The following is a 24,926-nucleotide window of genomic DNA, read 5'->3' as shown; positions in this document are numbered from 1 at the left end:
GGCTCTATGTTGATGCATTATATTTGTGGAAATTATTTAAAAGCATCCCTTGGTAATTTAATGTGCCATGAATAGATTACGACTTTGCACCACTGGTAGAACATATTTTCATTATCCCGCTTGGTGCCTTGTGAAATAGCATTCTATGAGCAAATGAAGCATTTAGCAGCTGACATAAGATTTATGTTATAAAACAAGTGTGACTTGGAATCTATATGGGGTTATTTTTCAGTGAAGGTGATTGATACACGGCAGGAGCTGTATCCAGAATTAGGCCCATAGGGCTAACTTTACAAAAAGATGCTACTGTGCTAACATGCATGAACCTACATTATTTACTGCTGGTCCTATTTCCTGCAACAAGACCTGTTCATGAATAATGTCTGTTAACAGTGCGTTTCAGTAAATCTAGCTACTAGTTCATGGTAAGATGAGATGAATGAAGCTAGATGAGATAATTGAAAGGTCATAAATGGGAAATAAAGCAACGTAGTGAGGCAACATTAAGGGGCCCTTTTACTAAAGCGTAGTAAAATATGAGCTTAGCGCGCTGTAATGCAGGATTTTCCCTGCGCGCTAAGTTCAGATTTAATGCACTCCTTTTTAGGGGTTTATATGAATATATTTTATTGCAAAAGTTTTATGCTAATGTTGCAATTAGCACGTGAGACCTGTAAAATCAACAGAGGGGCACTTGCTACCTCTTATTTAGAAAGTTCTGTGCTTCCATGTTAAGACTGCGTTATTTGGTTAGTGTGTGCTAATCAGAGCGCGCTAGCTGGATAGCATAGGAATACCCGCTTTGGCCCAGATTCTATAAAATACGCTTAAAGATAGGTGCCTAGATTGGCGCGCCTAACTTAATTATTTAAAAAGCTTAATTGGTGCCGATATCGAGCAACTAGCACCTCATAACTGGCTAAAATTATAATTAGTTGGATAGGAGTTAGGCGCCTACCACTTTCAGGTAGTTGCTTACCAGAAAGAAGGTGTGGTTATGGGCAGATCGTGGGTAATTCAGATCTCCGTGACATTGGCATAGTGAGGGTAGGAGGCACACGGGGCAGTGGTGCCTTCTGCACCCTTTTCTCCAGCCCCCCAAACCCTCCTCTCTGCCCCCGCTCCTTCCGTGCCACACTTGCACTCTCCCTTCCCACCCCTGTACTTCTTAAAATTTTCACCAGCATGAGTAGCTTCTCCAACCTGTTGCTCATGCTGGCTTTCCCTCTGACGCCACTTCCTGGCCCCGCGACCCGGAAGTGATTTCAGAAGGAGCCAGGATGGTGCAAGCAGCTAGCTAGTGTAGTTGCTTTTGCTGGCAAAGATTTTAAAGAGGTACGGTGGAGTGGGGAAGAAAGAGCGCAGGTGTGTGTGGGGGGGGGGGGCAGAGAGGTGCCAGTGCCCCCACCAAGATGGCATCTGGGGCGGTCCTCCCCCCCTTACTATGCCACTACTCCGTGGTATTATAGAGTTGGGAAGTAGCGGTTTTAGTCCTAGCCAGGGTCCTTGTTTCAACAGGCATTGGTCCACCCTGCCCTTGGCTTGCAACTTTTTCATTTTTGCAGTATAACCAGACTCTTGGGCTCAGTTCAGTGTTGTATCAAAGCCAATATGTCTAAATTTATTTCAAACTTAAAATAACACACCTACAGCCAAAATCAGCTAGAAATGTACATTCATACAGCTTAACTTGACTTTTGTATAAATAGTAGAGAGTAAAGTTCAACATGCTTGAAAGTATTCTGGGACAGGTACAGCTCCGTAAATTCATACGGCTGGCTCTCTGTCTGTTGACAAGAAAACTATACATAGGAATTATTTTAAGAGGCCTTTTGCAGATTTTCTACTTGGAATGACTTCATGGGATCAGAGAGTACTCCTTCTCAGACAGGTCCTGAAAGAGGACATTGTTTGCTATAGGAACTCTGGGTGAAGTCAGGAAAATTATTCTTGTGGAGCAAAAAAAAAAATGTAAATAAAATTCACAGATTTCAATGTGTTCTCTTTCAAGTCATTGAACAGCAATAAGATATTTTCCATGACAAGTTTATTTTAGGCTATTAGTTCACATCAGTGGCAGCGTTGGTCTAGTCAGCTGGCATGAATAAGTCGGTCCTTTCATGTAGCACTGATATAAAATAAATATTACACTTAAGAAATGGCCATCAGACGATTTGAGAATTGCTAATGCACTCTGCATAGTCCATAGTCTCTTACTGAGAAAGACATGGGGGAAGCCACTGCTTGCCCTGGATCGGTAGCATGGAATGTTGCTACTCTTTGGGTTTTGGCCAGGTACTAATGACCTGTATTGGCCACCGTGAGAACAGGCTACTGGGCATGATGGACCATTGGTCTGACCCAATAAGGCTATTCTTATGTTCTCTCTTGTGGCGTCCTTTAAAAGTATGGGCAATTTAGTGTAAATATAGAAAAATAGTACATGTCGGTACAGGACGTGCTATAAGTGAATGGAAGGTGAGTTCACAGTGCACTCTGGGGCAAAAGTCCAAAATACTAAAGCGTTTTTACTTCTGGGCAATATGGTGACATTCTTGACTATGCTACCTGAATTGGTTTATTGCACTTATAGAATTGTTTGGGAACAACTGAACTGAACCTATCCTTTTTTTTTCCTTTGAAAAGTTAAAAAAAATATGTTTAGGTTGATATTTAGTGGACAGCATTTTGGGAAGAAATATGTTTGTTTATTTAGGGGTCAGGTAAATTGCAGCTATACTCTCTTGAGGAAAGCAGGGAGATATGATAGAGACGTTCAAATATGTAACTGGCCGTATTGAGGTAGAAGAAGATATCTTTTTCTTTACAGGACCTATGGCAACAAGAGGGCATCCGTTGAAACTCAGGGGTGGGAGATTTCATAGCAACACTAGGAAGTATTTCTTCACTGAAAGGGTGGTTGATCGTTGGAATGATCTTCCACTTCAGGTAATTGAGGCAAGCAACGTGCTCGATTTTAAGAAAAAATGGGATAAGCATGTGGGTTCACTTCGTGGAAGTGCTTAGGGGGGAGAGTCCTTAGAGTGGGCAGACTTGTTGGCCATTGGCCCTTTTCTGCCATCATATTCTATGTTTCTAATATCAAATGTGATTAAGTCATCTAGAAACCTAGTAAATGATGATAGATGTAGATGCCATATGACCCATCCAGTCTGCTCATTCATATCATCTGCTATCTCCTTCACCCCATAAGAGATACCACATGCCTGTCCCATGCTTTCTTGAATTCAGATATAGTCCTTGTCTCTACCACCTCCACTGAGAGGTCATTCTATGTATCCACCACCCTTTCCATAAAGAAGTATTTCCTTGGATTACTTCTGAGTCTATCCCCTTTTAATTTCATCCTGTGCCCGCTTGTTCCAGAGCTTCCATTCAGTTGAAAGAGACTCGTTTCCTGTGCATTGAGACCACTGAAGTATTTAAACGTCTCTGTCCACGCCCTTATCACCGCTTACCTAGACAACTGCAACTTGCCTCTCACAGGTCTTCCACTCAACCATCTCTCTCCCCTTCAATAAGTTCAAAATTCTGCTGCACGACTTATATTTTGCCAGAGTCGCTACGCTCACATCACCCCCTCTCCTCAAGTCACTTCACTGGTTCCCTATCCTTTTCCACATACTGTTCAGACTTCTTACTGATTTACAAGTGCATTTGCTCTGCAGCTCCACAATATCTCTCCTCTCTTATCTCTCCTTATACTCCTCCTTGGGAACGCCGCACATCAGGTAAGTCTTTCCTATCAGTACCCCTCTCCTCTACTGCTAACTCCAGGTTACATTCCTTCTCTCTTGCTGCACCTTATGCCTGGAACAGATTGGCCATATGTCAAACTCCATCTCTGGTAGTATTCAAATCTAGGCTAAATGTCCACTTTTTTGAGATTTGCCTTTAACTCCTAACTCCCACTCGCCTGTTTTGTCATTCCCTCGCTGAGAAACTCCCTAACCCCCTACTTGCCCTGTTTGCTTGATTAGATTGTAAGCTCTACTGAGCAGGGACTGTCTCTTGAATGTTTAATGTACAGCACTGCATACATCTAGTAGCATCTATCATATTTCTCCTCTCCTACCTTTCTTCCAAAATATACATATTGAGGACTATGAGTCTGTCTTTTTAGGCTTTATGATGAAGACCACTGACGATTTTGATAGCTGACCTCTGTACTGACTCCATCCTGTTTATATCTTTTTTGAAGGTGTGATCTCCAGGAATGTACATAGTAGTCTAAATGGGGCCTCACCAGTGACATATAAATGCACTGTTACCTTTTTTATCTTGCTGACCATTGTTCTAGCTTTCCCAGAAGATACCAGCAGTTAAACTTTTTTAGCACAGCAGTCTCAGAACGTTACCGAACTGGTCTCTTAATTCTGCTTCTATATGTTGTTTGGTTTTGTCATCTACCATGGAATGGATCGTTTGATCCAATGCTTTTTTGCCTCCTTAAGTGCTGAATTCTGATTTGATCTGGTATATTGACATTTTATATCGAGGGGGAGGGGGGATATTAATGATGTTGTGTAGTCATGTCTGTGCTATATGTGGAAATCGTAAGTAAGATTTTATGTATGTGATATGTAAGCCACATAGTTGTATGCGGTATATACATTTTTTAAAATAAATAAATCATATTTACTACAGAACTCATAACAAAAAATAAATGAACTTAGTTTTGTTTGTACAGACTTATAGATCCTGCCAGTGTCCACCCTTGACCAGAGCAATTACCTACCTCTGGGACTGGGAGGAAATCTTCAGCTGCTTGCTGAGGATAATGGTGATTTAAAAAATTTTTTTTTAGAAAACAGTACTAAGACGGTACTTGCGGAATTAGCAGTACTAAAGGTCAAAAATCTTAACAGAACAATGCTTTCTCAAGCCATGCAGTTCACTAAACATGGAGAGCTACTGCCTACAGAGAGGCAACACATTAGAGAATAACAGAGGCACCAGCCCAGTGCTAAAGTAATAGTAGCCAATAGGAAGTGCCCATAGGGTACTGCCAATAGGGTAGCTGGAGGACTCATTCTTAAAGACATGGTTGCAGAAATCTGCTACTGACGGGATACATGTATTAAACACATTTCAAACCAAACAGCCTGTTCCCATGAATATGGGGGTAGAACAGCCATTCTTCTTCCTATGCATCCAGGTATCTTTCTGGCTTTGGCCTCCCCCTTTCTACCTATTTGGCTACCTTAAGATCTTCAGAAATGATCACCCCTAAATCCTACTTTTATTTTGAGTACAGAAGTACTGTATATGCTCAAATATAAACTCATTTGAATATAAACCGAGATAACCTTCCCCTCCCCCCAAAAGGGGATAAAAGGTTGACTTGAATATAAACTGAGGGTTTATATTCAAGTACCAGTAATTTTCTCTCCTTCCCCCCCAGCATCCACATTTCTGCCTTCCCCAAGGTGTCTTGTACTTTCCCCTCCTGTCCTGGCTCTCTCTGCACTCAGGCCCCTCCCCCTAAATACATCATAGGCTTCTTCCTAGACCTACCTTCCTAGTGGTTCAGCAATGAGCTGGGACAGGAGCAACCCCTCCCATGTCCTGTCCTGAGTTGCTCTTTACCACCCCATCCCCTCCTGAACCTATCTTAGGACTCCTCTGTGCCTACCTTAAGCCCTGGTGGCCCAGTGGTGAGCCAGGGCAGGAGTGATCCTCCTATGCTCCTGAAAATAGCTGAAGCTAGCTGCCACGGCAACCTTGCAAGGCTACCGCAAGCTCTATTGAACTAGATCCATAATCTAGAACTGGAAGAGCAGCGACCTGAAAACCAGGGGAACTTGGTTCAGTCACTTAACCCTCCAGTGTCCCAGGTACAGAATGAGTACCAGCAAATAATACATAAACTGCTTTGATTGTAACCACAGAAAGGAAGTACAGTAAAACCTTGGATTGCAAGTAACTTGGTTTGCAAGTGTTTTGCAAGACAAGCAAAATATTTGAATAAATTTTAACTTTGATATACAAGCAATGTCTTACAATACAAGTATCTATCACAACTGAGCCGATGGTTCTTCTCTCTTTGACGCTGCAAGAGTGGAGTGACTGTTCTAAATGAACAAGGTCTTGCACTACAAATACGTATAGTATTTTGTATTAAAGTTTTTGGGTTGTGGAACGAATCGTCTGAGTTTCCATTATTTCCTATGGGGAAATTCACTTTGATATACGAGTGCTTTGGATTACAAGCATGCTTCTGGAACGAATTACACTTCTCCTTCGGTATTCGCGGGGGATAGGGGCAGGGCCGGACCGTGAATGGAGAAAAAACGCGAATATCTTCTCGTCCGGCTCTGACCCACCCCTGCCTTCCTCCCGCCTCCCCCCGGCATCCCGGCCTTACCTGGTGGTCTAGCAGGCTTTTGGGGCAGGAGCAATCTTCCTACGTTCCTGCTCTGTGCAGATTGCCAATAGGAAATGACTGCCATGAGTTCCCGTAATCTTTCGAGACTACGGCGGGAGCTCACAGCTGCCATTTCCTATTGGCGATCTACACGGGGCAGGAGCGTAGGAAGATCGCTCCTTAAGGCCAGGATGCCAGGAGGAAGGCGGGAGAGAGGCGGGAACGTAATAAAATATGGGTTTCCCCACACCCCCCAAAAAATCACGAATTTGTGAAACCGCGAGTGTGGAAACCGCGAATGGGGAGGGGAAGTGTATGCTCACAAACCAAGGTTTTACTGTATATCAAAAATCCCATCCCCTTTCCCCATGCTTCCTTCACCCCTATATCTAGGACAAGAGAATAATAACACACCCTTCCATAAGAAGGCATATTTTTTTTCCTTATGCAAATGTTTGTGGGTGTCTAGCACTGTCTTCCTAATTCTTCTGAAAGAGAGAAGAGCTTACACAGTTGACATTATTTTGTCTTTCCTTTGAAAGACGAACACTCTGCTTTGTCTTCCAGATCTTAGAAATTCTGCATGCACTTTTACAATAATGGATTAATGAATTCCAGCTGGTCCTCAAACACCATACATTGTGTCTCTCTTTGCTGAAATAAGGGCTTCCAGTCTCCTGGAATTTTGGTGATGGTTCTGTGCTTTCTCCAGTGCTGCCTTTTTGTATCTGGATGGTTCCCAGATCCTCACCACTGCAAGTTTCAGTGCTTAGCGAGAACGAGAATCTCGTGCAAAATGTGGTGAGCTGATGTAGTGTAAAGAGATGTTAGTGCTGTATTTGCGCTAATATTTTTGGCAATCAGCTTTGCAAAAAAAAAAAAAAGCATCAGAATCCATGAGATTGCACAATGCTGACGAACCTTAACAAAGAGAAATTTTCATTATATTGATATATAATGGAGAAAAAAGGAGAATAATTTTTCTTTCTAAAACTGTGCTTTCAATAATGATGCGAAGCCAGAGAAGAGTAAAGCTTTACAATCCAATATAAAACTTTGCGATTTTGGTCTCTAAATAACTTTAGGTTCTTTTTTTTTTCCATTATCTTTATCCAGTTTAAACACCAACACCCCCCCCCCCCTTTTATAAAACTGTGAGTGTTGGGAGCAGTGCAAAGCATTCAGCGCACCGGCCTGCGCTAAAAACCGCTATCGCAGTTTTGTAAAAGGGGGTATTTTCGCTTAACCCTTTAAAAAAATTTTTAGTTCAAAACTTTTTAGTGATTTTATCAATAAGTACAAAAGTACACAAATGGAACTAGTAAAGGTTATTCTCGACTTGACACTTGAATATACTGGTACATTAGATAGGGATACATTAGAGGTAAGGGAGCTCAGATGGGGTTTGGGAGTCCAGGACGTGTCCTGCCTCTGTTGCTCCTCTTGCATGGATAAATTATTTATGGAATTATTCAGAGGAGCTAAGTTCACCAGAAAAGTTGGACTGCGTTCCGTGGCGTGCTGCCATCCAGTATTGTGAGGAAGGCTATCTTTTGCAGACACCTGTACCATGAGGAAGAGTTTGAAGCTTCTAAAATTAAAGAGAGGGGGGATGGGAGACCCATGAAAAGCATAATTGAAATGGATCTTTAATTTAATCAGGGTGTTTGGATTTAAATGGAAGAAGTCCTTTAAGGAATAGGGTTCTTGACGTCTTTGTCTATTTCTACAAAAGGAAAATAAATATTATGAAGGTCAATAAATGCCTTTTTTAATTTAAAAAAGGCTCTGGTGGTTCTATAGATAACATTTTGGCCTTTATTTTTTTCATAGAATGGACAAATTTATCCATCTCCTAAAAGGGTTTGTTTTGGGGATGGCAAAAAGTTATACACATTCAGTGATAAATTTCTGATCCAACGATAGAATTTATCTGTTAAAGTGTCAAATGGGTAATTAGCAGATCTAACTGAATACATAACCTGGACATTTATTTATTTATTTTATTTAAAATATTTATAACCCGCTTATCCACAAAGCCACATACATAATAAAAGTAAGTAATACATACAATTAAAATACAACAACACAAGAATAAAACATCGTTACAAAAATACATGGATTTTTAGATGTCACACTTATATGGACAGGCCTGCTTAAATACTATGAATATTTAAGGGCTCCTTTTACTAACCCCCTCTTTTACAAAGGTGCATTATGCTCTTTAGCACGCGCTAAACATGCGCTAAAAGCTAATGCATGCCTGTTATCCTATGGATGCGTTAGCGGTTAGTGCACACGTTGATTTAGCGTGCGCTAGACATGCGCTAAAACGCTTAGCGCACTTTTGTAAAAGAGGGCCTAAGTTGTGTAAAAAATGGCCTCACAACACTCTTTCACAGGTTTTTGCTATCTGCTAAGGCCATTTTTACTGCTGCTGGAAACTGACAAAATTTTCCTTTTTTTTAAAAAAATTAACAGCCATGTGCTTATTTTCCTTAAAATAAGCACATAGTGATGCACAATAACTTTCACCAGTGCAACTTTCACCGTTGCAATAGGGCTCAGGATCATTTTCTTCAGCACTGGTGGGAGTTATTGTGTGTCGCCAGCTGGTTGTATGCCCTTGACGCAGCCTAGTTGGACAAGTTCCTGGAGGAAAGTCCATAGTCTGTTATTGAGAAAGACATGGGGAATGCCACTGCTTGCCCTGGATCAGTAGCATGGAATGTTGCTACTCTTTGGGGTTCCGGAATCTTGCTATTCTTTTAGATTCTGCCTGGAATCTTGATACTCTTTGGGATTCTGGAATGTTGCTACTCTTTGGGTTTTGGCCAGGGACCTGATTGGCCATCATGAGAACGGGCTACTGAGCTTAATGGACCATTGGTGACCCAGTAAGGCCATTCTTATGTTCTAGTTCCTGAGAGCACTGATTAAAGCTCCTTTTCTTCATGTGGTTCGCTTCTTGCCTTCTTTCCATGCTCTGATTTTGCCTTTAGTGTTTAATGTCTAAAAATATTAGTGCGAGAGTACTTACCAACACTTATTTAAGCCCATATAGTATAAATGGTGCTGGTTTTTAAGGGTTGGTAGGCGCCCAAGCAAAGTGAAAAACGCTATTTTAAACTGATTTCCAAGGTGCCTACCAGCGCTGGAATCCTGCCTCCTTAGTCACTTTATGGCACCCAGTGCCACTTTACGGTCTCCAAGATGTACTTTGATTGGCCCAGGTGCCTAAGGCTCCTCCTAAGGGAAGGGCCTTAGGCATCTGAGCCAATTGGAGCCTTAGGCCTCTCACTGGTGCATCCCAGAATGCACCAGGAAGGGGCAAGCTCACCATTTTGGTATGGTGGGCCTGCTGGCTGGAGGGGGTTAAGCATGCCTTTAGCTCAGGGGTCTCAAAGTCCCTCCTTGAAGGCTGTAATCCAGTCAGGTTTTCAGGATTTCCCCAATGAATATGCATGAGATCTATGTGCACACACTTCTTTCAATGCATATTCATTGGGGAAATTCTGAAAACCCGTTTGGATTGCGGCCCTCAAAGAGGGACTTTGAGATCCCTGCTTTAGCTGGACTTTCGACAAAGAGCTATGGGGTGGGGGTTGGGTTTAGAAACTTGGAGGGGGGGAGTTTGGGGGTTTGGAGAGGGTGTTGCTGGTTGGGTGAGTTTTGAAGTTCCAGGGAGGTATCCCAGTGGGAGGGAGCGGCATCCTTCCTGCTGGGGGAATATGTGTGTGGGGGGAGTCACTCAGCTGATCATAGCAGGGGGATTCCCTTGCCGCGATAAGCTCAGCAGCCACGTCTGTTTGAAATGTAGGCCATCATTTTGCTGGCCTACATTTCAGGCATCTGTTGCAGCCCTAAGGAGATACCTAGGGCCGCTTAAGCTTGCCCAAAGCCACTTCATGGCAAAACCACGCCCAGCCTTGGAGTGTCCTGATGTATCTTCCTCAATCGCAATAAATGCCGACGTGCCTCAGTTGTTTTTTGTTTTGTTTTTTTAGAAAATGTACATCCCAATTGGTTGGTTAGACAGTGGTAGGATGCCTACCACTGCCTACAGTCGGGACACCGTTTATAGAATCTGCCCCTAATGTTCCAAAGCTCATAACATTCCCAAGAGTGTTGGAGCAGCATTGAAGCATTTAGCGCCCCAGGCCATGGTAGAAACCTCTACCGCTGCTTAGTAAAAGAGGGCCTAAGTTAGGTACCTAAATCGGCTAGCTGCTCTGATTTAGGTTCCTAATTTTAGGTATTATATAATCTGGTCCTTGTGGGTACTTTTTCAGAACAGCACACACTGTTGGCTGCACAGAACCCCTCTCCATCCCCCCCCCCCAAAAAAAAAGGGTTGTTTTTTTTTGGTTTTTTTTGCTCATTTTCGTTTGCTAACGATGTGAGATGTAGGAAATGTTTCAAACAAATGCATATCCCCTTTGGCTACTGATGCAAATTCTATTCCACAACCAATGTAGCTTTAAACTTAAAAAGAGGTTTTAGCTTTCCTTTCAATTCTAGCATTTTACCATGACAATAAAACAATTCTAAATAATTCTGTGTAATGTAAGAACTATGGCTTTCATATATCCAAGCTAAAATGTTTCCCACTGTATTAGTTGAATTGTTAGTAAATTTAATTCCCTGTGATGAAAGACATCATAAATCATGAACAGAATATACAGCTTAAATAACTTATTTCCTGCTGCTTCCAGTTGGCCTGAAAAGCAATTGTTTTCAGTAGAGCTGGATCAGTCTTAAACTTGAAAACTGTGGGTTATAATTTGTGAAAATATTGGCCAGTGAATCATGGTTTGCTTGAACATAAGAATTCCCAGACTGGGTCAGACCACAGGTCCGTCCGACCCGGTATCTTATTCCCAACATTGCTCAATTCGGTTACAAGAACCTGGCAGGTCCCAGGTAATTATGATCACAGTAATATAGTAAATGATGGCAGATAATGACCCACACTGTCTGTCCAGTCTGCTCAACAAGATGGCCAGAGCCACTCCTGCCACTCTGTGTGGGGCCCCAGTGACCTGAATAAATACATGTAAACCATTCTGAGCTCCCCTCGGAGAACGGTATAGAAAATTGAATTAAAAAAAAAAAAAAAATAGGCGGTGAACATTGTCTTAAAAACATATATGGAATAACAATACATCCTTTAAAACAATAATCATTATTAAAAACATTTAAAAACAAACAGAAACAAAAGAGGAAGAAGGGTAGAACTACAATTTATCAAATAAAAAGAGAGAACATATAGGGAAAAAACAAAATGGAGGGTGTCTAAAAGTAGAATAAAACTATGTAGCCCTAAAAAGGGCATTTAGGTCTCGAAAGCATCAAGAAAAAGAAATGTTATTAAATTCATCTTAAAATGGTAAAGAGTTGATTCTTCCCATAAGTGGACTGGAATATTGTTCCAAAGAGATGGAGCGCTGATGGAGAAAATAGTAGACCTCATTGTATTGATAAACCTCGGAGACGGAACAAATAAAAGATTTTTAGAAGAACATCTTAAAGTTTTAGAAGAACTATAGGGAATAAGAAGGTTATTGATAAATTCTGGTTGACTATTTTGTCTAGTTTTAAAGGTTAGTAAAATAATTTTGTATGTGATTCTATGTTCTACTGACAACCAACGAGCTTTATAAAGGAGGAGAGTAACATGGTCTAACTTCTTTGCATTAAATATGATCTTCACTGCAGTGTTCTGTATAATTTGGAGTCTTCTTATTTCTTTTTTAGTTATGCCCTAATAGAGCGCATTGCAGTAATCAATACAGGAAATCACGAGATAGTGGGTTAAGATATTCAGAGAGCAGGAACTGTCTGTAAATGTAAAAATGTACAGTGCTGTGTACGCCTTTCAACGCTATATAAGTGATCAGATCAGTAATAGTAGAAGAGTCCAGGACTGCCGTTACCATGCTGAAAAAGGCCCGGCAAGGTTGGGGTGGGGGGGGGGGGAATGTTACAAAATTCCCAAGTACTTTTAGATTCAAAGGCTTCTGGAAGCCTCCTGTTCTTTGTTTTTCCTTGCCTTATTGGCAGAGCTTAAAGTAGAGTGTTGATGTGTTGAAAGCAATTCATTGCAACCAGCAATAAAAGTAAAAGATTCTGGAATAATCAAGTGCTCATCAATGGTAAAATCAGATATCAGAAGGAAACATGGAACTTTTCTTATTTTCCCTGTTGCCTGTTTCAAAATTTGATTTGTGTTGCATAGGTGTTTACCGCAAATGAAACCATGGCCAGTAATAATTTAGGGTATTTTTTTTTTTTTAAGTTTAGTTTATTGTTATTTCTAGCCCGCATTTATCCAAGGCGGATTATGAAATATACATACACAATAAGCAATTAAAATACACACACAACAATTAACAAGACTGCTTCCCTATAAACCCATCGACTTACTAAATACTATCAAGTTTCTTTATTTTTGATATACCATCTATCAAAACAAGTATCTAAACGGTGTACAATATAATGAGATTTAAAAAAAAACAATAAAAAGGTAAATAAAACCAGTATCTTATCAAATGTTAAAAATACTAGACAGATACACATTGAAATACATGGAACAAAAGGGAAGTTGGGGAGGGGAAGTTCTTTTTAAATACATCGAAGTAAAATTAGTAAAAAAGGGAGGTAAAAGGGGAATGGTGAGACATTAGGGTGGGGATCACTTCAAAAGAAGCGTTTGGTGTTTCAAGACGTCACGAAAGTTGAAGGTTTGAGACGCAAAAGTTGGTACTAAAGAGAATAGGCGTCTCTAAAGAGAAAAGTTTTAAGTTTAGCTTTAAATTTTTCAAGAGAGTTCTCTAATCGAAGATCTAATGGAAGGGCATTCCACAGAGAGGGAGCGGTGATTGAAAAAATAGATTTGCGAGTGGTTTCGTACAACAGTTTGCGTATTGATGGTATGGAAAGTAGGTTTTGATTGTTAGATCGGAGGGCCCTGGATGATGAGTATGGGATCAATAGTTTATCTATGAATGCCGGTTGGTTAGAGTTTTAAAGGTGAGGAGAAGTATTTTATAGGTGAGGCGATGAGTAATGGGAAGCCAATGAGCTTTATGGAGGAGAGGAGTAACGTGGCACAGAACACATACCTTCTTATTCACTATTTAAGTTATTCTATCACACGAGGTGTTTTCATGATACAGAACAAGTGTTTTTTTTTAACATTTGCTTAAATTCCTGCAGATCTTTCAACTGTTGCAAATGCACAGGTAATTTGTTCCACTCCAAAGGCCCTGCACAAGAAAACACACTTTTCCTTGTATTCTCATAGTGAAGACTTTTTGAAGAAAGAACAATCAAACTTGCCTTTTCAAGCATTTAAGGTTGAAGTTTAGTTCAGTACAGCAATACAAAGAAGTAAAGTTGGCCACAAGAAGAGGCGAGGGGCACATATTTTACTGGAGACCTAATACGGGCCATGTTATGGTGTGTTGCCCGTGGCTATAGAAGCATTGAAGCTTTTTATTTCATTCCATTCAGTGATCATATTTGCTGGTTGTTAAACTGGGAGACTATTCATTAGCCATGAGGCTTCATTAACTAGAGGCTTTGCGTCTGAGATCAGTTCCGCTGTTCAGGCTCCCGATGTAAGCAATACACTGAAACATAGCCCGTGTTGGATAGATCTGTAATAAAATTTGTTTTGCTGTTTGATGCTGTGCTGTTGAATCTCTCTGACTTGGCTTGCTTTTTAAGTTTAGCAAAGACAAAATAAGTATCGGTGTGCATCTTATGTCCAAACTAACTGCCCTTTACCACAACAATATGACGACATATCACTGAATTGATCTAGGAATTTAGATTAACCACACGGTCTCCATATTTGCTATGTTAGATTGCATAAATCTACATCCTGCATTACTTGGTGGGGGGAGGGATGGAGGGAGAGGGTTTAAGATAAGGGGGAGGGGTAAAATGGAAAATAGAGTACTGATGTATAGACTGAAGAAGCCTTATAGCTTTATGTTAAACATACGTATGTTTTAATGATTGGATTGTATATGACAAAGGAGATGTTGTAACAATATTTTACGTTGTACCCTTTAATAAAGAAATTATTTAAAAAAAAAAATAGCAGTGAGCTATTCAAAAACACTAATCTGTGTAGCAGCAGCCGCTATGCAGATAAGTGCCTTATCTTCCGGTATTCAACGTCACTATCTGGACTATCTTAATAATATTTGGATAGTACCAGGGAAGAGTGTGTGTATTCTACCTAACTTTATGGAAAGTGATATTCAGTGGCTATTCTGATAGTTATGCAAATAAAGTTAGGTCAGCAAAAAAGTTGTCGCATAGGCAGCAAGTATATAAATTAACATCTTGGTTAGGTGTGACAATTCTGTAATGGCCTCCTGGTGCCAAGATTCTATTACTGAATACTGGTGTAACAAGGCATTGGTGTGCCCATGTCTAGGTACACCATCTTCCTCCCTGCCAGTGGCAGGCTGATAGAGAATGACACGGTGATAGAATTCATCACTGTTCCCGTTCTCACGGTTAACACGGGAAACCATCCCCATGTCATTCTTTATGGAAAGAGGAAAGAATTAGAGTATGAATGGGCACAACCACTGATTCTCAAACCTTGCACTGAAGATTGCTAGTGTAGAAGGATTAAGGTTGCAATAGACACTAAAAAATGACACGGGATGGTTAGAACTTAAGACCATAAGCGTTGCCATACTGTGACAGACCGAAGGTCCATCAAGCCCAGTTTCCAACAGTGGCAAATTCAGATAACAAGTACCTGCCAGAAACCCAAAGAGTAGAAACATTCCAAAGCCGAGATTGTGACATCATAATGCCTCATTCCACCAGTGCCTTAGAGCCAACCTCATGATGTCACAATGGCTTGATTGTCCTATACTTGGCTCACATGACAATCAGAGTATGAATGGGCATAGCCATTGACCCTCAAGCCTTTAAGTGAAGAATGCTGTTGTAGAAGGACTGAGGTTAAGATAGACACTAAAGAATGACATGGGATGGTTTCCCGCCATTATCCGCAGGGACAGAAACAGTGATGAATTCTGTCACTGTGTCATTAGTATGCCAAGTGACATGCGTCGTTTGTAGTATTCTATAAACTATGCACGCACCTGTTGCCCTTGGTCCATCTATGCCATGCCTATGTATATACCCCCTTGCAGTTAGGCACTAAGGCCAACATTCTATAAAAGGTGCTGTTTTTTTTAGGCACTGGTAGGTGTCCTACCAGCATCATAGCTAAGCAAAAAAATGCCTAAAAAACCAGCACTAGAATTATGGCGCATAATGCCACTGTAAGTATAGCTAATGCCAGGAATGGCTAGGTGCCATGAAGCGCCTACGGAGGTGTGATTCACATCAAAGGTAGGTGCCGGAAATATAGGCCTTTGCTGGAGGCACAATTCTTTAAACGGCACCATTGTGTGATTGACACGTGATTGGTGGCCGCTTTTAAGGCAGCAGCTGACAACAGCGCCATTCAGAGAATCCGGACCAATGACACTCGGGCACTACCTTATAGAATAGTACTAAATGCACAAAGGGGCCTAACTGCCAATTCATGGCGCCTTTGATACGCCTACCCCAGTGGTGTGCAACCTCAGTGTATGCAATGCATGCAAATAGATTTCATGCATATTGATTGGGGGAAATCCTGAAAACCCAACTGGGTTGCAGCTGTCGAGGACTGAGGTTGCCAATCCTTGTCTAAGTGGTGCCCACCTCTGGTTGCCTCTTTATAGAACTTCCACATACAGTTGTTTAGTGCCCCATACAGTGGCGTAGTATGGGTGAGTGGCACCTGGGACGGTGGCGCCCCTCCCCTGCCCTCTTCCTCGCTCCCCCTGCCGCGTGTGCACCCCCTTCCCTTTTTAACTTCTCCGACATGCGCACGTCGGTGTCCGCTCTCCCGTTGACATCACTTCCTAGGCGCAGGTCCCAGAAGTAAAGTCAGAGAGAGCCCCGATGTGGGCAGCAGCTTCGTGCTGGGGCAGTAAAAAAGTTACAGGAGGGGAAGGCAAGGGGTACTCATGTGCGGCAAGGAGAGGAGCGGGGTGGGGGGGGTGTGTGTGGAGATGAGGAGGGGTGCTGCGCCCTTAGGAAGACCACGTCTGGGGAGGACTGCACCCCTCTTATGGTGCCACTGGCCCCATAGGTAGTGGCAGGGGTCCTTTTACTAAGGCGCGCTAGCCGTTTTAGCGCGTCCATAGACTATAATGGACGTGTTAGCGTTTAGTGCACGCTAAACAGTTAGCACGCCTTAGTAAAAGGACCCCTAAATATGTTTGTTCAGAGCCATGCTCCAAATAGCGGTGCTGAAAATGTGGAATGGATTTAAATGGCGCAGTTTCCATTTATGAAACACTGACCATAGCGTTGTAATGTTGAGTCATCTGGTTATTGCAGTTGTGATAGCTGTGTAATAAGGCAAGGGGGAAAGGTGACCTTTATCCCGTGTTGGTATAGCATCATGATGTCTGTGTCTTCTGTGTGCATTGTGTTTCCAGCCTGTTTAATGCATTTTACTCAACAGCTCATTTGCATTGATTCATAATTTGAATGTTTAATTTGAGTTTATGTTTTGAATGCATACAAGTTCTATCCCACCATCTCATGTCGTCCTTTGCCGGTAAGTCTCGTGCTTTCTGTACATTTTCAAATGAGTCCTTGACTTTAATTTCTTTGTTTCTTCTCATGCAGTCTGACAGCCAGATATGCAACTCAGTCTAATCACAGTGGGATTGCAACCAGTCAAAAAAAGACTACTAGGTCAGTTGATATCTAATTTACTGCATTCCTAGTGCTCCTCAAATTGAGTTCATGAATGTGGGGTCGTCTTCCACAGACAGTGCAGACACTAAGTAAAGCCATATGTCTTGTGTTTTATGAATGCTAGTTGTACTGTGTAGAGTTCTGGCAGCTCTCTGCTCTGTGGACACGATGAGTTGGCTACTTAGCAATATTTAAAAATGTTCTTTGAACACGGAAACAATTTGAAGTCAATCCATACATGCTGTAAGCAGTCCCTTATCAGGAAGCTTAGTCACAGGAAAAGGCTGAATCACAGCATCCAAATTGTAATTTACTGGAAACCATCCGCTTATGGAAACTGCGCTATAACCCGGCAGCTTTGGACTCCAGCATTCTGGCCTTCTAACTTAAAACCGTACTGTTAGAGGAGGCAAGTTTTCAGAGATTTCAGCCATGTAAATTGACTCTCTGAAAACTGCACCTTCAATTTCTGAAAATTTACGATGAGAGGAGGTGTATCGGTTGGGGCGGAAGAATTACACACACAAGTCGCATTTGGAAATCTATCTGTGGACTTTTGAAGCAGAATTCAACCCCCACAAAAAGCAGGTATAAATGCTCATTTGGAACTGGTGCAAAGTCCGTGGGTAGAAAGGATGAATGGTGTGTGCTCCAGTACAGACATTTAAAAAAATGCTTTCTTAAAACCTCATGTATTGGTTACAGCTCTAAGCCGTCTCATCACACCGCAAAAGTGAGTCACTCTGATTGGTAATCATTTACTCCCTCCTATAACAGTATCGCATGGATCCTAATGTGGCACTTGAGACCCTCCAAGAGATCTGGCTTTTGGGATACTCTTAAAGAACATTCATAAGGCAATACAGTATTCATGGGCTAGGAGCCATTTTCATTTGCCTATTATGATTATCTCGAAATCCAAGTCTGGCCAAGGGTCCTGAGGACCAGTCCTGGAAATCTTAAATGACCCACCTGACAGCTTAAAAAATAGATTAATGCAAAAAAAAAAAAAAAAAAGGAATAAAAACAACTTATAGAATGTGGAGTCAAGTAGTTTGCATGATTGATTTGGTCTCTACTGCTGAGATCGTGTGCTTTAAATAGAGGCAAGACCCAGCAGTGTACAGCGTCACGCCTGCCTTCTCCCTTTCTTTTCTTTCCATTACCTTTGACAGACGACTGCAGGACCCCTGCAGCCTATCAGATTAGGGTAACGAGAGAAAGCAAATGGATTTTTGAGTTTGTTTTTAAGCACTCTTCAGGGCGGAGGGTGAGGGAAGAGACGATTGCACAATTTGTTGGGGGTCACATAGCCGAGGACAGATTGAATGCAGGGAGCAGTCAGCTCTGGACTCCACTGGAAAGCTGAAACGGGGGAGGGGACAGGCTGCCGGCCGCCAGGGGCCTAGAAAACGAATAATGGCATAAGCCTGTGACTATGAAGGGCCTCGGGCAGCATATAAGGTGCCAGATAAGAATTTAAAATCCTATATGGATTTATTTGCATTTTTTATATTCGTAGTGTAGTGGTTAATCCTGGTGGTGACATTATTGTAGTTGTGATATGTTTATGCTTCTGGGGCCTTAAGAAAGGGCATGAGGTGATAATTAGCAGGTTAAAATCTTATTTTTAAAATATAAAGTGGTTCATTTGTCCTAGCGGTTTGCCATTCATGCATTGCAGAGGGGTGAACAAGAAAGGTGACTTTTGTATTGTATCAGCCCTTACTGTGTGCGTGTTTACTTTGTTTGTTCTTTGAAAACTTAATAAAAAGATTTAAACATATAAAAAATAATATTCATCGCTTAGAAGTACAAATAAGCGATTTATCAAATTTTAAATAAAATTTGAAACTTTTAAGTATTTAAACATCTGCATCTTATCTCCTCGGTTCCTCCTGTCCTCTTGAGTATACATATTCAGATCTTCCAATCTTTTCTTGTATGCCTTTTGGCTTAAACCCCTTACTATTTTCATCACCTTCCTCTAGACCAGTGGTTCCCAACCCTGTCCTGGAGGAACACCAGGCCAATTGGGTTTTCAGGCTAGCCCTAATGAATATGCATGAAGCAAATTTGCATGCCTATCACTTCCATCATATGCAAATCTCTCTCATGCATATTCATTAGGGCTAGCCTGAAAACCCGATTGGCCTGGTGTTCCTCCAGGACAGGTTTGGGAATCACTGCTCTAGACCACTTCAAGTCTTCTTATATCCTTTGCAATATGCAGTCTCCAAAACTGAACACAGTACTCCAAGTGGGGCCTCACCAATGACCTGTATAATGGCATCAGTGCCTCCTTTCTTCTGCTGGTTATGTCTCTCTCTATACAGACTAGCATCCTTCTGGCTACAGCCACTGCCTTGTTGCACTGTATCTTAACCGTCAAATCCTCACACACTATCACCCCAAGGTCCCTCTCCCCATCCGTGCATGCTAGCCTCTCACCTCCTAGCACATATGACTCCCTCGGATTTCAACTCCCCAAATGCATCACTCTGCACTTCTTTGCATTGGATTTTAGTTGCCAGACATTAGACCTATCTTCTAACTTTTGCAGATCCTTTTTCATATTTTCCAGTTCCCCTGGAGTGTCCGCTCCGCTACAAATCTTGGTATCATCCACAAAAATGTAAACCTTACCTTCTAAACCTTTGGCAATGTCACTCACAAATATATTGAACAGTATCGGCCGCAGCACTGTTTCACTAATCACCTTTTCTTCCTCTGAGCGAATTCCATTAATCACCACCCTCTGGTGTCTGTCTGTCAACCAGCTTCTAATCCAGTTCACCACTTTGGGCCCTAACTTCAGCCCATCAAAGTTTATTCAAGAGCCTCCTATGAGGAACCGTGTCAAAGGCTTTGCTGAAATCTGAGTCATTTACATCTTGTTTATGTCGTCGATTCAGTTCTCTGGTTGCCCAGTCAAAGAATTCTAGCAGATTTGTTTGGCATGACTTACCTTTAGAAAACCCTTAGAATAGGCTATCATACAAGGCTGTAAATACTATCATATATAATATAGAGACGAACCAGGAATCTCAAGCGCTCACCATCAGAAGCCCAAAAATATTGTAAAGGCTGGTAACTTATTTAGTGAGCTATCATCGGCCCAGTTATTTTCTCTATAATTGTGAGTGTAATTCTTAATTTATTAATTTAATTGTTTTAAATATTTCTTTCTTCTTTATTTTTTCTTTTTCTTTCTTTAAAACAACTAATAAAGTAGTCTAATATTCTAAATATCCATTACCCTTTCAAATGTTATTTAGGGTTACTTAGCTTTCATTTTCTTTAGCTGAAAGTATTCTGTTTCAGTTTTTCTCCTCAATACTTTATTTCAATTTCTTCTCGACGGAAGATCTCCGTTTCGCTCTTATTAATTAAACAGGAGCTTCATCAGGGCAAACGCCAAGAGTATCACTACAAATAAAGCATGAACATTTTAGTTTGGAAAGAACTAGTCTACTTGATCAAACTTAAAAGCACTAACTGCTAGTACTAAAGAGGACTCCATGGAGTCACTGATGGGCAAACTCTTATATTTAGGATGCAATGTATCTAAACATTCCCAACCCTGCTATATTAAACAGTTCTTCAGCAATTGAGAATATTGTTTTATATTTCTAATTTTAAATTCAAGATTTAAAGATATTTTCTAACCACGCAACTATACAGCTGAAACACATACAAATCCGAACACTCATACACACTACCCTTTGACAACATACCTAACACCAACGCTGATGCCACACCGGTAGAAAGGCTGGAGATAAAACAAGGACTGCTCTATACAGCGACTCAAGCAATTTCAAGAGTCAATAGTCAATTCAACGCAGACCTGTGGGGTTTTAAATTAAATTAAATGAGAGCGTCTGACGTCACTTCCGGAAAGTGACCTCACTCATCGGTAAACAAATGCCGACCCAACCAAGCATACACACACTCATACATGTTAGGAACAAACCCATAGCACAAAAGAAAAGCTATAAACACAGCTAAATATAAAAGACTAATAGAAGAATACAGATTTCCAACGTTGACCCAAGACATGAGAAATAATGCCAGACTCAAAAAAAGACCTGCCAATTAATAGCCACATTCAAACCCTGAGGTTGAAGGCTATGCAGGCGATCAATCCACCTCTGCTCAATTTGTAAAAGCATACTATATATGATAGTATTTACAGCCTTGTATGATAGCCTATTCTAAGGATTTTTAGTGAGATCCACAACTTTTGGAAAGTGGTTACCTTTAGAAAAGCCATGCTGTCTCGAATCTTATAATATATTAGATTCTAAAAAATTCTCTATCCTTTCCTTCAACAGTATTTCCATTATTTTTCCAATAACTCAGGCTTACTGGCCTGTAGTTTCCGCTTCATATCTGCAGCCACTTTTGTGAAGAGTGACCACATCCGCTCTTCTCCAATCCCACAGAACCTCTCTTGTCTCTGAGGATTCCTTGAACAAATCTTTAAGAACCTCTCTGAGTTCCCTCGATATCCTGGGATGGATCCCATCGGGTCCCATGGCTTTTGTTCACCTTCAATTTTTCAAGTTGTTCATATACACTTTCTTCTGTGAACAGTGCGGTATCTACTCCATTCTCAGGTGTAACTTTGTGGTCCTTCTCCAGGATTTTTGTCTGTGAATACAGAACAGAAGTATTTGTTTAATATGTTTGCTTTTTCCTCATCACTCTCCACATAATGGGTCCTAGATTCATTCAGTCTTGCAATTCCATATCAGAAAAAGTTTTGTCTCCTATTTTAACATTTCTAGCCATTTGCTTGTCCACTTGTACTTTTGCCAGACGTATCTGCCTCTTGGCTTCTTTGTTTATCTGGTATTCTTTTCTGTATTCCTCTTCTTGAGTTTTTTAATATATCATAAATGCCAACTCTTTTGCCTTTATTTTCTCCACCACTAGTTTGGAGTACCACATCGGTTTCTTTTTCTCTCTTGTTGTTATTTTCTTCACATAAAGGTCAGTAGCCAAAGTAATCCTGGGACACCTTTGGCCTAGCAGCTGCCCTGCAGAGGGGTATTTTTATTTGATGATACCAAGAAAATGTTTCAGTCACTGTTACCATTTGCCTGCCAGACAGAACAGTATGGGAAGGTACAGTGTTCTTAGGTACCAAGGAGCTAGCAGTGTCTGCATATCTCAATAAACAAGGGCCAGTAAACAAGCTGTAGCTGAGACCTTTTCATTGGTCTAATTCAGTAGATCTGTGACTTGTTTTTAAGGCCTGTAAAGAAATGACTTGGCTCTACTGGCTTTGAGGAGAATGCCTCATGAAGCAGTACTCACTAAGCGTCAGATGGTGGCAGCAGAACACAGACAAAATACAGTGAGCTGTAATAATAAGCTTTAACTCATGGAATAAAAAAAATGAGTCATCACAAATATTACCTGACTGTACTATTTCCCTGGTTCAAGTACAACATGAATTACTCATAGATGCACAGAACATGTAATTCTAGCACCTGAAAATTTGTATTACACAAATGTATGAATTCATGAAAACTCAAGTCATGATTGTGAAATTAAAAATAAGTATAAAAATACTGTTAAAAATAAGAAACTTGGGGGTCCTTTTACTAAGGCACGCTAACTGATTTAGCACACACTAAAGATTAGCACATGCTAAATGCTAAGGTGCCCATAGAATATAATGGATGCCTTAGCATTTAGCATGCGCTAAATCGGTTAGCGTGCCTTAGTAAAAGGACCCCTTGGTCACACAGTTTCAAAGAAGAAAATGGCCTAGCTTGAAGACAACTGATGATGAAGAAACAATCTAGCACAGCGACGGGGTATGGACTTGCTTAGAATAAATGGTGGGGGGGAGGGATTGGAGGAAGATGCCTGAGAAGCAAAGAGTATCAGTGATGATTTAGATATGCAAATTTGAATGTTCATCTATCCAGAGTAGTAGGAAACCAGAGAGAAAGAACTTCAAGGGGTCAGATTAGCTGGTCCAATTGATCCTAATCCATTATCATTTACTATGCTATCAACTCTTTTTAAATGTAACTTGCCTTAGGCTTGAGTTTAGACAGGTAAATAATGTCTGAAATCTAACAATGGCAGGTATTTGGAGCCCAGGTGAAGGATCTAGTGTTGAATATTAATGAGATCTAGTTTTCCATCCCCAAGGGTAGTGTGGAGTTCAGACACTCCCCCCCACCCCCCCTTAGGCAAGGTTTCACGGCAATATAGTGTACAAGGGGGGAGCTGGAAAGTTCTCAGCCCAACCAAGAAGGGAATGACGAGCCATGAAACATAAGAACATAAGAAGTGCCATCTCCGGAACAGACCCTAGGTCCATCAAGTCCGGCGATCCGCACACACGGAGGCCCCGCCAGGTGTACCCTGGCATAGTATTAGTCCCCACATCACTCTAAACTTCTCATAAGAGATGTGCATCTAGCTTAACTTATAAATTAATCCACATATTCACCCCTAAATTCAATACGCTTGGCACATCATGTCTAAAGTTTCTATAACCCTTCCAAAAAATACTCTGATGTCTGGTCACTCGAAAATTGTCACCCTTTCAAACTCTTTTTAAAGTTTGGAAATAGAAAATAGTCAGATGGAGCACAATCTGGTGAGTAGGGTGGATGGTTTAAGTACTGAAACACCAACTGTGTCAAAATATCCATCGTTTTGCCAGCCTTGTGAGCAGGTGCATTGTCTTGCAAAAAGAGAACTCCTTTCCACAGCTTCCCTCTCCTTTTTTCTTTCAAAGACTCCTTTAATCAGCACAGCAAGTTACATTAACTGTTTGGCCCCTTGGAAGGCAGTCTGTCATTACAACACCTTCCTAATCCCAAAACACTATGACCATAACCTTTCCTGTTGACTTTTGGGTCTTGAATTTCCTTGGCCTTGGAGATCCTGAGTGCCACCATTGTACAGGTTATTGTTTTGTCTTAGGATCATAGTGGTATAACTGTTTCATCAACAGCAACTAGTTGTTCCAAAAATTTGGCACCTGCTTGCTGAAAAAGTTGCAAAATCCACTCGACGTCATTTCTCGTCAGTATTGAAACATTTGGGTACCCATTTGGCTGACAGCTTCTGCATACCCAGCTGCTGATGGATTATACACTCAACATGTTCCCTGGATATCTGTTGTATCTCAACAATTGTTTTAACCGATATTCGCAGAAACAAGAACATGCTGCATGCAATATAACGAGTCTGTTTAGCACGTATAATGATTATCAACACTGAAGATTATTACCCACGCAGCAAAAAGCAGAGGGTCGGCAGAGAAATGGCGTTGGTGCTAAATAGACTTGCTAAATAAATTTTGCAAGCAGCATGTTCTTGTTTCTGCACTTCACAGCGAGTGGTGGGTGCCTGGAACGCACTCCCGGAGGAGGTTGTGGCGGAGACTACTGTACTGGGATTCAAGCGCAGGCTGGATGCACACCTTCTGGCATATCATATTGAGGGATATGGTAAAGTCGGGTCTCCAGAAAGGAGTACCTAAATGGGCCGCCACGTGTGCAGAGCACCGGACTGGATGGACCTCAGTCTGATCCGGTGAAGGCGTTTCTTATGTTCTTATACCTGTTTACAGTGAATTGTTGACTCTTTAAGCAAGTGCTTCTGTGCTGAAATGCACAACTAGATTACTGTAATGCACTTTATGTAGGTATACGTCAAAAGGACATTCAAAGATTGCAAAATATACAGAATATAGCAATTTAATTAA

At 41.2% G+C, this 24,926-nt stretch overlaps 1 protein-coding gene across 7 annotated transcripts in view; it reads left to right on the top strand.

The window, feature by feature from the left end:
- NAV3 (neuron navigator 3) overlaps positions 1–24,926 on the top strand; it is a 673,864-nt gene that overhangs the window by 469,489 nt on the left and 179,449 nt on the right. For all 7 annotated transcript variants that reach the window (XM_033951509.1, XM_033951507.1, XM_033951508.1 and 4 more), the window contains one exon: positions 17,114–17,182. In XM_033951509.1, the coding sequence (XP_033807400.1) occupies positions 17,114–17,182 (69 nt within the window). The remainder of the gene's footprint in view (positions 1–17,113; positions 17,183–24,926) is intronic.

The sequence above is a fragment of the Geotrypetes seraphini genome, chromosome 7, assembly GCF_902459505.1.
Source record: "Geotrypetes seraphini chromosome 7, aGeoSer1.1, whole genome shotgun sequence".
Classification (NCBI taxonomy): Eukaryota; Metazoa; Chordata; class Amphibia; order Gymnophiona; family Dermophiidae; genus Geotrypetes; species Geotrypetes seraphini.
This window is presented reverse-complemented; position numbering and strand designations above follow the sequence as displayed.